The following is a 14139-nucleotide window of genomic DNA, read 5'->3' as shown; positions in this document are numbered from 1 at the left end:
TATCTAATCTGTCATGAGCCTATCTTAAATACTGAGTGGCTGATGAGAGGAAAAACTCCACATAGTTATTTCATCTGTGTACACATCTCTAACTATGCAAATAAATATATAGTAACATGGACAAGCTTTTCCTTGGCTCCTCAACTGGTGCTGATAGTGGAGTGCCAGGAAATGCCCTCACAACCATCCATTGATGTCCAAGTACAAAACTTTGAAACTAAAGGCCAGTTGTAGTTTGTTGTTGCATTGGTTTCTAACTGCTAGAAGCCCAACCTAGTATTGTAAACTAACACAAGTTTTTAAAAAATGCTTTAAATATTTGCAGAATTTATAAGAGCAGGGTCAGGTATTTTCTGTTATTTAGCATCTGGCTGAGATTATCACTTTTTGACTTTTGAGTGCTATCAAAACTGGGATTTCAGCAGGGCATCAGGGTTTAAATCCACCTCCCAATACTTGTTCAATAGTTGCTACAAGTGGTTAAAAAAAATTTTAAAGCCTTGATCTGCAAGGCAGCACGGTACATTATAACATGAGACTGCCCTATTAATTCAGTACTAATTTTGGTCCGGATCCAACAAAAATTATGCATAAGTAGCATCACTAGGAGTTCACAGGCATGATGTTGTTCATGTGTGTAAGTCTTTGTGGGATCAGGACCTTCATCACAACTGCTGAATCATAATCTCTTTCACATGTTCCCGGGAGGTGTCCTATTTGGGTGTAACCCAGCCTAACACTGTTCAGCTTGCACCAGCTGATTAGACCATAGCACAGTGGATAGACCATATGATTCATAGAATATCTGAGTTGGAAGGGACCTCAGGAGGTCATCTAGTCTAACCCCCTGCTCAAAGCAGGACCAATCCCCAGACAGATTTTTGCCCCAGATCCCTAAATAGCCCCCTTAAGGATTGAACTCTCACCCCTGGGTTTAGCAGGTCAATGCTCAAACCACTGAGCTATCCCTCCCCCCATATTCATATGCATAAAGATGCTAAATCCATAAAGCCAGCCCGCTCCCTTTCTAATGCATATTCTAACAGTGTTTGACAAGGCCATGTTTCTTTCAGGGTTTATGCCTTCACCAGTCTGTGTGTCTGTCACAATTTGAGGGGTAACTGCACATATATTCCCCTTCCATTGTCCATCCCAGGAGTACCCAGTCAGGTCTCAAGGAGTCCAGCCATCATCTGTCTCTTGGCAGGAATTTGTGTCGTCCTCCTTTCTGGCCAGAGGTTTTTAAGGCTGCATGTTCCCTCCGTACGTCGTGATAGCCCAGCAAGCCAGTTTTGTCTAATGACAGCTTCTAAACTGTGCTTTCTCTGAGGACAATGACAACAGTCTTACCAATAATCCATACAGCTTTTTCAGCAAGCATGTTTATGCTTAAGGCAAAAGCATTCTAGGGAAAACATTTTTTAAAAATTCCTATACACTTACTAATAAACATACCAAAAATTGCCCAGCAGTTTTTTGGACCCTGGTAGGCCAATGCCTTCCAACTCTTCCCACCAGGGTTAGGGGGTTCCCCTAGGACCAACAGTCCTGTCTGTTTGCTGAATCAAAAGGAAGACCACACATAATTTAATTCGTCCTTTTATTCCAGAAGCTGTTTCTTTGATTCCTAGTGTCTGGAACACCCAGCCTGAATGAGTATATACAAATCATTCCAGTGGGTGGTGCTGCTCTAGATCGGTTTGCAATCCCAGGGATATTCACATACTCCTGCTCACTGTTTTTAGTTCTTGGAGGAGTTGTGGTAACCCTCCACCATGAAGTAGAACACAGTCGTACAGAAAACCATTAATGATTTTAATACAGTGGTTCCCAGAGATAATGTGCAAGGTTGCAATACGTGTCACAAATTCATAATGATAGTTTTTTCCCTTCAAATTACCAAATGCAGTATGGCTAATCTGAACCAATTGAAAGTTATGAGTCAAGCACCCACAAAATTATGCATTAAAAGAATAACTCTGTCTTCTGTTTGTTGTGTATTTAGGGTTCATGTTTTCAAGCTGTTTTCTGAACCCATACAGGCTGGAAACTTAGGCTTTGCCTACACTACAGGGGAAATTTGATCTAAGCTACATAATTTGAGTTACGTGAATAGCGTAACTCAATCGGTGTAGCTTAGATTTACTTACTGTGGGGTTCACACTACGTGATGTCGACATGCTCTCCCATTACCTCCCCCTAGTCTTCTCAATTCAGTGGAGTACAGGAGTGCAATCTGCGGTTGATTTAGCGGGTCTTCACTAGACTCGCTAAATCAACTACAGATGCATCAATCATCGCTTGTCAATCCCCCAGTAAGTGTAGACAAGCCCATACTTTTACATGAAAGCTGAGAGTCCAAGGTATAACATGACTCCAGGATCTCAGCCTTTAAGAAAGTACCAAATATGCTATTCATGCTAACGAAGTGAGCATTGGCAACACTGTGAAATGCTTTGTTCCTTGGACACTTATGCCTTTTACATAAATAATTTTTTTCTGTGTATCCAGACATGCACAAAGGCACCAGTATCAGGCTGCAATTCCATGTTGCTATTTTGGCTAGAGTTGGGCCTCTTCAGAGTGTGCTGTGATTATAGTTCTCATGATGCCAGTACCAACTGCCGTAAACGAAGTAAAAACTAAATCATCTCACTAACTCTCCATATCACCTTTTCTTTCCTGGAGAACAGTGTTGCAGTCTGTCTGCTAAAGCAGAATAGAAAATGCACCGTTCAACATCTAGCATCTTTAGATACTCCAATTCTTTTAAATCAGAATTAATCACACTTGAAATTGAAGCCAGGCTGACTGCTTGCTGTGCTGAGATTTTGTTTGCTGTAAACAAGGAAGCTGAGCAACAGCAGAGGAACTGATTTTTGGCTGACTCTTGTTAGCCCACATAAATGAGAGACACCATTGCCAGGAACTGGAATGAAAACACATATCAGTTGCACCTTAGAACCCCCAAAACTTTAAGTTCACTTTGCCATTAGATGTCAGTTGGAACAGGAGCAAGCCCAAGTTGTTCTGCTGGGTTTGGGGGTTTTCAGAAGCGTGAGTCAGCCACTCTTTGGGCATGGAGAAGTGAACGAAATTTGGAACAAAGCACTATGCCTGTACTCCACTGTCCTGTGTGGCTCAACGTCTCTAGGAAGTGCCTGTGCCTTTATTTCTCCTTGTTGTTTATAGCAATAGCTGTTGACGTGGTTAGGGTACCTTTTGTTTTCAGACCAGGTTACCACAATGTGTCCTGTGTTTCACCCTCATTACCACTCTTCCCAAGTGATGTTAAGTGGAATCCTTCATTATCCCAACTGCCATTCTAATTTATGGGTCTCTTTTTGTCATTTTAATTAAATTAGTAAGCTCTGTTAGCATTCTCCCTTGGTAAATTATAGATATCTGTGGCAGCAATATAAAAATAACTTAAGCTAAGTATTTTTGCCTGTTGGGATAGGGACCAACTTCCTCTCGCAAGGTCTGATTCAGATGGTTGATGTGGACATGCTGACCAGTCATGGTAAAAACAGCTGAATGGCTATAGTGTGTCTAACTCTGTTCCCTGTGTTTTATAAGCAGCAATTCACTCTCTTGTCTTCTCACAGTTAATGCACTTTGGCATCTGAGCAAAATTACACAGGAGGGACTGTCAGAACACTAAATAACCTGGGTAATGTACCTTTTCTTTTGCTCTGTAGTAAGGTGGCCAGGCAGGCCATCTCTTGTTGAAGAATTAGGAGCTGCTACTAATGGAGAGGTAGCTGGGTAGTATGGTCTTGGTGCTATTCAAAGTACAGACCTCCTAGGGAAGTAAGTGAAATATTTCTCCTCTGTGCAATAATATGCATTCTTTATGCAGAGCCTCCATGTTGTTACCTGGTCTCTCAGACTTCCTTGTCATGCTGCTTTTGTACTCTATTTCTAAAACATAGTTCAAACCCCATCTAATGGGGGAACATATGAATACAGTGCTCCGGCTATGAGCCAATGCTAGGACACAACCTGTAAAATGAACTGCTACCACTAAGCTGAACTTAAATTAACCAGCATTAGCTCCGTTTTTAGATGCCTTCCCATTAATAGATACAGAAATATTTTAACTCTTTCACTGCCTGAGATTTTATGAATAAAATGCAGGTGGAGGTGGGAACACATCTTGTATTTTGGGGACCAAATGTTTTCTACTTAGCCTAAAGTGAATTTTCCTTAGTAACCAAAAAAAGGAAGCCACAAACTAAGCATGTGCAAATCCCTGAGCTGTTGATCCAGTGTACTTCACAAGTGCACCCCAATTTCTGACCTAAACAGCAAAATCTAATCTTATTGCACCAAATATTGCGGGGGGTGGGAGGGTGACAGATGTATTAAGCATCTTTTTTTCAACCCATATGGGCTAAATTTTCACAACTGGCCTCTGATTTTAAATGCCTAAATGAATAGAGAAGTGTTATTTACACCTTTACAAAACACACGAATAAAATTAATAAGCAGCAGGTTTAAAACAAAAGGCAGTATTTCTTCACACAACACACAATCTGTGGAACTCATTGCCACTTGTTAGCTAAATTTATGAAGGATCGGACCTTCAGTGGCTATTAGCTAGGATGGACAGGGCTCCAACTCTATACTCTGCTGTCCTGAAACTCTGACTGCTAAAAGCTGGGACTGGATGACTCGATAAATTGCCCTGTTCTGTTTACTCCCTCTGAAGCATCTGGCACCAGTCATTGTTGGAAGATAGGATACTGGGCTATATGGACCTTTGGTCTGACTTAGTATGGCTGACCTCATGTTTTTATGAGCTACAGAAAAAGCCAGGAGAAAACTGTGGAAAAAATGCAAGTCAATGATACAATCCTGTCTGGAGCAAAAGCAAGGGATGATGGAGTACAACTGCTGCAGCTCAGTAAAGATGCCGCTTTCTGAGCAGTTTCCAGCAGTCCTTAGAGCGGAGGGTGGGGGCCTTAATACTTAAGAAGGCCTCTGTGTAGTAGTGGCGTGGTTTCTGGTATTTCTAACGTAAGTAACTGAATGGGATTACGATGGTAACTGTGTGGTAGGGAAGAAAATGTATACTAGTGGCTTGAGCACAGATGTGGGAGTCTCCATTGACTTCCATTTTTTCCCCTGAATCTCTTCCCTTTTTCTGTATCTCAAAAACATAAGAGGGGGTCTATTCCCTCTAATGCCAATGCATTGTGTGACCTTGATTAAGTCATTAACTTCTGTCCTTCAGTTTCCCCTCTGTGAAGTAGGGATAATAATACTGCCCTACCGCTTAGGAAATGTTCTGAGTCTAATTTAATGTTTGTGAAGCACACAGCTTCTTGCAGAAGGCACTACAGGACTGATCCTTTAAGTGGACCCAGCAGACTGAGGTGAAGAGACTCTGCAGCAGAGTTGCATAGAAAGGCAGCAAGGTAAATGACTTCTCCATCTTCCATCCCACACAGAGCCATGCTTTTGGGAGCATATGGCCTCAATAGTTCCAAATAAAGTGCTCCATTGTTGTTAATTAGTAATAGCCCAGAACCCAAGAACACACCTGTCAAGTTTGGTAATTTAGTGAGAGCTCTGGGGAAGACAGTGGCATGGCATCACCTGGGAGACTGAATTCATCCTTGGATTAGCTTTCGTGGCTGTGGAAGACAGGAGGTGGCATGAGGTGCTTCTGTGCCCCCGAAGCCAAGTTTGGCTGGATTGATCCCTTTGAATAAACAAGATAGTTAAAAAAAATATATTATCTGAAGTGCTTCATCTTATAGAATGGTGGGAGGTTTCATGAAGACAAAAAGGTGTGACTTCCTCTTACCTGGGTAGAATAGGGTTCAATAACAGTAGAAATCTCCATCGCTGAGATCTCAGCTGAGGAACAGTTTATTAGAGTACCCATAGCTGGGACTTGTAAGCCAGCAGAGTCTGCTGGAAGGGAGGCCAATCCATCTACTGCAGTACTTCTTCCCTTAGCCATCTGAGTGTGCCCTGCTAGTGCCATGTTATTGACTTGCAACATAGACCCTGTCAGACCATGCGCCCGCAAACAGGCCTTCAAATAAGGATTTGCAGAATACTTTTCAGCAAAAGCTGAAGTGTCCTGACCAGTGACATGCTCAAACAAGCTCTTGATGAAGATCTCGAGTACCCAGTTCCTTTGTTTTAGGCACCATTGTCACTACACTACAAACACATTACAACCATGTTAAGGAAGCCCAGAAACTAGGAGGAGAGTGCATCATTCTCCACTGGCCCCGCAGGGAGCAAGATAATTTAGCCCCTGACTGCTATCTTTCCATGGTGCCCCCATTCCAATGTTGGGGACCTCAGGGCAGCTGCTGATTGCAGCAGCCCTGATAAGTCATGCCACAGCTACATAAGTCGTACAAGGTGCAGGGCCTCCATGCTGATGACCCCTGGCCTCCTGCTGATTTCGTGCAAGGGCTTGAACAATGGGGAGAGCAAACCCCCTAACAGAATGCCTGGAGACAAACTTCTTTGAGGAGAATCTGGTAGAGTTTACATCCCTGGGTTTTCTTGTAGCAGGGTGTCATTGAGTCCTAAGTTATTTGCCAATAGACAATAAAAGGGCTATCTGGTAAATTATTAGGTGTTTGTTGTCTTTAGAGTGTAAGATCCTCAAGAACAGAACCTGTTTCTGCTTTATTCATTGTCTACACTTCCCCCATTTTTTTAAACCATCCTGTGCACTAAATATCTGTTACTCAGATTGGATTATAGACATTGGTGTCTGCCAGAAAGACAGATAGTTTAAAAGAGGGGTCTAAATTTAGTAACAGGCAAATAACTGAATTCATCTTATACTAATGCTGTCGAGGGAGTAAATGCAACCATCAGAGACACTTATGCTCATCTCTCTGTTTCCAGTCGATTTTTTTGCCTTTTCCCCTCTTGAACAGTAAGTTTCATATAAATTTGCTTTCGGATGTCTGACATATTTCAGACTATGAACGTGCTGAAAGTGTAAAGTTTTTCCGAGTGGTATATTGCAGGGAACCTGTGCTGATTTCCAAATCCTCAACCAGCTGTAGGTTTATTTCTGAAAGAAGGAACAAACTGAACTTCATATTTTCTATGGCATAATGATATTACATAGTTGAATCTGAATGCTGTACAACTTTAGCATGATTGAGTGTATGCTAAGCAAAGAAAATTGTGACAGAAGGTCAACAATTGTTTTCTAATCATTCTCTTCCATTTCCTTTGGGACATGTCTATCCACAGTCTTGCAGCTACATCCAGTGAGCACAGCAACACCAGAGAGTTTTAGTAAATTCTTATGATGATGTTCTGCTACCAGTGTTGACCACTATTGTTGAGAAGAGGAATTAAAGATTGCACGTTGTGAGGGTTTTCAATATCCTTTGGCAAAAACTGATACAAAGTAATTCCCACAGCCGATATACTTCTGCAACTCTATCTTAGCCTAAGGAATTGAACCACTTTGGACCCTCATGTGTTTACTGGGCTGAATCATATTGACCTACATATGTACAACTTCCATTGACCCATGTGAATTGTAGATCAGAATTGGAATCTGATTTTTAACTACTATTTTGAGTAAGGAATTTCTTGTTTAATTAACTTCATTCAGTTTAGACACTTTGAATTAAACCAATAGAAACTTGCAGCAAATGAGACATTTATGTGTTGTGCTGTGATGTCATGGCCCCTTACCAGCATTAAAGATTAATTACTTAAATCTTAACCATGAGGATTATAATTGGGCACATCTTGATTTAAATTTTCTTTGAAAACAAATGTATGTTAACATCAGCTGAAAGTACCCATAGTGCTAAGGTATTATTTTTCTCCTGCCCCAGATAAACAAACTATAAACCCTATCTAACATTGACAACTACGTAACCACAGGAGTATCTTTATAATGCTTCTTCATTAACACTAATAAACTAGTATTTCTTATTACAAATAAATCTCCTTTCTTTGAAAGACAGAAACGAAAAAAATTAGAGCTGGGGACATAGGAGTCAAAAGGTACAGCATGAAGTGTATATAGTAGTGCCGATTGATCTACTTTTAGCTCCATGACTGCTACAATTTTTGCAGTATTTATATAAATGCTTCATAATATTTTACTACCATGCTCTACAACCATTATCTAAGCAAATATTTGTGCTTATTGAGGTAAATAGGGAACAGAATCGCAAAGCAACCTTCACAACAGATTTTTTTATTATAATTATTTACCATGATCTGTTTTAAACCCCAAAATGTGCTCACAAAAAATATGACATTGAAGCCAAAGAGTAAAACCTTGGTTTATATGCTATCAGCTACCCACTGTGTATATGTGTGTGTGTGTGTGTGTGTGTGTGTGCGCGTGCGCACGCGCAAGTAAATCCATCACTAGCCTTTCACAATTTGTAACCAACTGACTTTTAAGGAACTACCATACCAAATTATTCATATTCCAGCCATGGGTTGAAATTAAAAGGAAAACAACTAACTTATTTCATGCTACATATGTGGCCAAATTCTGCTTTCAGATACTGAAGTGCAGCTCTCATTATTTCCAATGAGTATGCACGTATGAGGGTGGAATTTGAACCAGGAAGTTTTAGTTGCAGCAGTTCTTGAGTATTTAAGAAAGGGGCACTATAGAATACAAAAGTGTCCTTTACAAACATGACCACTGACTGACTCAAACAATTTCACTTATTCCAAGTCACTCTGAACCATATTTTTGAAAGGTTTTATGCCCTAACGTAAAGTATATCTGGAATATGAAAAATAGTAGATATAACACTACCCAAATATTTGTTTAATAATCTGATTTCTTTAACATGCTGGATGGTATTAGTTACTGACTTTTGATGTTTTGGACTTCTGCTGGCTAACATAAGGTCAGAAAGTCTTCTCTTAATGACCATTATTACAGTGGGTCATCAAAATTAGCCATGTATTTGATCGTGACTGATCAATCTGGCTTTTCCATTCCCACCACACAGTGCTGTTAGAAGACGGATGGTCAAGGAAGGATTGAATGATAAGGCAGAGAGCACGGCTTTTTAAAAAACAATCCAAATGAATGTTAATATCCCTGTTAAACACTGATGAATTGTCTTAAATTTCTGGAAGACTATTACAGCAACATGTGTGGTGCTTCTACTCAGGTAAACAGCAATTCTACAGGTGAAGGGCTTTTTTGATACCAGCAGCAAGGTCTTGGGGAGTAGGGTTCTCTGCAGTGCAGCTCACTGGGATTCCTTCAGCTTCCATTGCTTCAGCTGTTGCTGGACCTATGGCAGCAAACTGAAATGACAAATAACATTTATACTTGTATATTACAGAATCAGATGTGGTATTAGCATCAGCTCTTGCTACATTATCTCAGTGTCTTCTATTATTCTGTCCTACCTCTAATCAAACTTAATGAACATGTCCAACTTGGATACTTAAGTGTAAAAGTTGTTTGGGGCTGAGGATTTTCTATATTAAAATAATAAATCAAATTTAGCTACTTTGTAATGACTAAGTAAAGCTTATGGCTTAGTTCACTAGTCCAAACACCTTAAAAATCATATTGTTTTCATACTCAAGGAAGATAGATTCTAACATGCATCAGCCTTGTTAGTGCCAATTCAAGCAGGCATTTATTCTTGGCTTATAATAATCATGAGAAAATCAAATCCTACCCAAAGGAGGAAATGGATTGGGGAAGTCAGAAAAAAAAACCCTCCTTCTGAGAAGAAATGTCTCTGCAAAGGCTACAACGCCCTCATTCATGTTAGACGATCCTATTACAGGTGCTTGGCTTACCAGTAAGATGCAGCAAGTCAGTATCAGTCAATAAGAGGGAAGAAGGACAAGGTTGATTGTAGTAATGTTGGGTAGTTATACAGGGATACAATGTGCACAGATTGCTGCTTCTGAATCATTTAAAACTTTGTTTGTCCCACACACTCCCATGAGGAGAATCCTACTATATGCTGAGTAGCTCACCTTGTGCATAAATTCCAGAATGCTGAAAACTTTGCTAGAGAGAAACTTATGTGGCCCTTTTGAGCAAGTTCAAGTTACTCTACGTGTACTGGAATCATCAAGTCAGTCATTCATCAACAAGTCCGTAAGGTACATGATCAGAAACTGCCAGCACCAGCTTTAGTAGAATTTTTACTGAATGCAAAGAAAAATTTCAAATTTCAACAGGGAGCACAGAGTTTTAGGTTATATGTAAGAGTATTTGTACTTCCTTAAATTTAAAGCCCAGAAATCCTGTTAGTAATTTTGTAGTTTCTAACTCCAAGTCCAGTAGCACCTAGAGTTGATCTAATTTATCTCTCGTCTTCTTCATGCCACAATAAGAAATATGTTGATATATTCACAACTATAAAGTACGTGAGATGCTGAAATAATTGTTTACTTCACCCTGGTTTCCCCATCAATTGCTTTTTAAATTCATAATTTCATCTTTTTATTGGTGGATGATTTCCATATTCCCTGGAAACTCTGTAGTAATTCCCAGCAACTGCTGTGATACATAAAAATGATGATCCAGTGCATACTTCCCTGCTGTTGAACTCACCCCACAAGATGCTTCTGACTCCTGGATACAGCCTGCTGACTCTTTTAGCCTACATAAATATTATGAATTCCTATACCTCTTACTCCCTGCTATATGCAAATACCACCACATAACACCATGAAAGAGTGTACAACGGTGAAAAACAATAAAGCAAACAACTTAATTTTCATTGTCAAGTTTCACATGGTATGATTTCGTTAGTCTGCACTGCAAGTGTGGTAACAGTAGAGATCTGTTAGGGCCTGTGACGGGGTATATCAGACCCTCTGAGGCCGCCTGCTGGAGGCCTTGTGGCCCTACCACACACTGCCCGAGGAAAGGGCAGTGGAGAGGGTCCTCTGAGCTGCCTAGCATAGCTATGTGAGACACAGCCAATCAGGGCCCAGCAGGTCAACATAAGAAGAGCTGCAGGGCCAGAGTAAGTTCCAGTTCCTTGCCAGAGGTGGGAGCGTGAATGGTGTGTGGCTGGCTGAGGGACCTGCAGGACCTCGGATGAGGCAGTGCTGCCAGAAGCCAGGGAAAGCGAGAAGGAGCGCTGAGCTGGTTGTGGGGACTCCATCAGGACAAGGTCCTGAAGTAAGGGTGCAGACGGTGCAGGACCATGGGGAAGTGACCCAGGGAATTAGAGCAGCAGTGTGACTTAGATAAAGGGACACAGCGGATAGCTGCTATCTACAGGATTGTTGGGGGAAGTGGCCTGGACACTGAGGCACCCCAGAGGGGGTAACTGAACTGCAGTGGCTCAGCTGGAGAGCTACTGACAGAAAGGTCCTAAGACAGCGAGGACTTTTTCACCAGGGAGGGAACCCTGGTGCACTGCTCTATCCTGGGGCAGGGACAACTTTGTGGAGATGTTACAGAGGTACTGAGAGAGACCCATGTTGGACTTGTCCCCAGAAGTACAACTGCTTTCAACAAACAGACTGTGTGTGACTCAGCCAGAGGGCTGAATCACCAAAGACACACTACAGAGAAAGTGCAGGCAAATGCACTTGGCCAACGGGGGGTGCTCACAAGAGGTTAGTGCGCCCCATAACAGGGCCTTCTTTTCATATTTTAAAATTACATGCACTATGCTATCTGTTCTTTTCAAGTTCTTATACCATTCTCATTATTATAGTATCTGAGTACCTTCCATAAGTGCTTTACATGATGTGACTGGTATTTGTCACATAATTCTCTTTTCCCTCACCCCTGCCCTTTTGTGAGGGTTTTTTCTTTAAAAAAAAAAATGTGTATATTTACTTTTTTATGGCTAATGTGCTCTGGGTGTTGTTCTGGAAAGGTCAAATCAGTTCGCCTTGGAACAGAATGTGATGATGTCAGAGAGTTTTTAGATTGTGTGGGTTTGTTCCACAGTCTTGGACTGGATGCTGAGAAAGTTTGGTCTCTTATACAGATGAGCTTTAGCCTTGCAGTGCACAGTTCCATTATGCTTGTGGGGTGGCGCTGTCAACCACAGTCCTCAGCCTGGAGCTTTGGGCTTCGAAGTTACTAGTTTATCTTTTGGATCATAAAAATTATGGGTGTCCAAAATCAGAACTTAGGCATGTGTATAAAAGGCCAAAGTCTTTCAATATGGTCAAGTAGATTTATTTCTTTAGTTATAAAAGGTCTAAACTAGAGAGTAATCCAAACAGTCCTCATTTTTAGCAAACTATGACTCCAGATGCAACCTCTGTAGCTGGTCCCTGTTTGAATAATGAGCTAATTCAAACCCTGTACATTTTGGGAAAGTTCATATCCTGATCTGAACTTTACAGCTCATCTCTAGTATGAATGTAAACTCCTATAGGAAGACATTTCTTGTGCCACAAGAGGGAAAAACTATATGAGAATGTGGGGGACTGAAGAGAAATTTCCTTTCAGCTCAAGTGTATCTTTCACCTTAGGTCAGAAAGTGGACCAGAAAAGTATGTGTCCTTGTTTGTCAATTATCATCCTGAATGAGAAGAAATGATTGATTTGAAAATAGATTACCACAAAGAGGCAACCCAAATTCATATTAGAGAGTCAAACAGATGTAGCTTTATCTTTGTAATAAGTTGCACCTCATTTCTCCTTATCCCCATGATGGAGAACCCTCTCCACAATAGGTGCAGCATGCAACCATTTCTGTTATTTTCTGAAGGTAGCAACCTTATGTAATTTATACTCTAAGAAGGGACCTATATTGTACAGCATATTGGTTTAATTTGTGCGATGATCTTAAATGCATAAAGGAAATGTGATTGTAGAACTTTTAATTAAAAAAAAAAAAAAGACAACCCCTCCGCTAATAATTCATTTTCATCCACTTACAGTGACATGGTAGAAGGAATTTTCAAACTGAAGAGGTTAACTTTTAAAAATCTATTAATGAATTATTCATTTCTAATACCTTTAAATACACAGATTTCAATAGGGGGTTTACTAAAGAAAGAGGTAGACAACTCATTTTAATTAGGAATCTAAGATATTTAAAAAGGAAACACTTTGCACTAATTAGTCACTTTCAATTGAAGATCTTAAAGCCCTTTAAAATGGCCAGTAAACATTATAATTTGTACTTTATAGATAGGTAAACACAGGCAGAAGAGCCTGGTGACTTGTCCATGGTCCCAGAGTAACTGAGTGGTAGTCAGGAATAGAATTTACCTCTCCTGATTCCCAATCCCTTGATCTAACCACTAGTCCACAGACCTCCCTGCTATGTTTTAACACTTATTGGATACCTTACCTTAATTTGATTAATAAGATCGCCAGAAAACTTCTGAATGTGCTGGAGACAAAATCTGACACCAGACGGACTGAAGAATGTGATGCTTGCTGGAATACCCTGTATGAAAGTAAAGAAGGAACAGCAAGTTGGACCATGTTTCTCTTGATTCTAGCTGCATATCACAACATGTTTTCATACCAATCTCTTCAGCAGTCTCTCTGTGTAGGCACCATGCTGTCAGCGGAGAAGTGTTGAAGTCAGCCAACAAGAGAGATTTACTGAGGACAGTCTGTGGTGCCTGGCTTGATGCTGATAGTCTTCCAAGACTACACTATACAATGGACCAATTGAAATTCAAGTGTTTTGTTTTGTTTTTTAACCATCCATTTTCTAACGTCATGTAACGATTGTGAGCTCTTTGATGATAACAATAGGGGGATCAAGATGTTTCCTTCTTTATTAATGACCCAGATGGGGCACCCTTTAGATTCTCTTACTCCAGTTAAACAGGAAACTTCTATACACTATTCTCCTAACTCCCTTCACAACCACACGTGCGTTCTGGACATATTCTTGATGCCTCCCACCCTACATGTTCTCCCTGTTCACCCTAAACTCTCCCAGTCACTCATTTTCTCTCGCACACCCAACAAACTGGAATAGCTTCAACAGGAGAGACTGAGAGAGACCCATCCAGAATATCTATAGCCCAGTGGTTAGAACACTCTCCTGGAAGATGTGACCACTGGGCTACTGCTATAAGGAGACTACCACCTCCTCTGTTTTTCATGCAGAAGGGCTGACTTGGCTTAGGTGCCTAACTCCAGAGAAGAGCTCACAGCTGTGAATCCTGAGCAGACACAGACATCCAACT

General features: G+C 40.8%; 1 protein-coding gene across 4 annotated transcripts in view; it reads right to left on the bottom strand.

Annotated features, from left to right (window-relative positions):
- Positions 1 to 8189: 8189 nt before the first annotated feature.
- UROS (uroporphyrinogen III synthase) overlaps positions 8190 to 14139 on the bottom strand; it is a 38699-nt gene continuing 32749 nt past the window's right edge. For all 4 annotated transcript variants that reach the window (XM_032787086.2, XM_032787084.2, XM_032787087.2 and 1 more), the window contains 2 exons: positions 13284 to 13382; positions 8190 to 9291 (listed from right to left, as the gene is read on the bottom strand). In XM_032787086.2, the coding sequence (XP_032642977.1) occupies positions 9166 to 9291; positions 13284 to 13382 (225 nt within the window). In that variant the 3' untranslated portion in view covers positions 8190 to 9165. The remainder of the gene's footprint in view (positions 9292 to 13283; positions 13383 to 14139) is intronic.

This window comes from Chelonoidis abingdonii, chromosome 15 (genome assembly GCF_003597395.2).
Source record: "Chelonoidis abingdonii isolate Lonesome George chromosome 15, CheloAbing_2.0, whole genome shotgun sequence".
Classification (NCBI taxonomy): Eukaryota; Metazoa; Chordata; order Testudines; family Testudinidae; genus Chelonoidis; species Chelonoidis abingdonii.
Note: the sequence above shows the minus strand (reverse complement) of the source record. Positions and strands in the feature narration are given on the sequence as shown.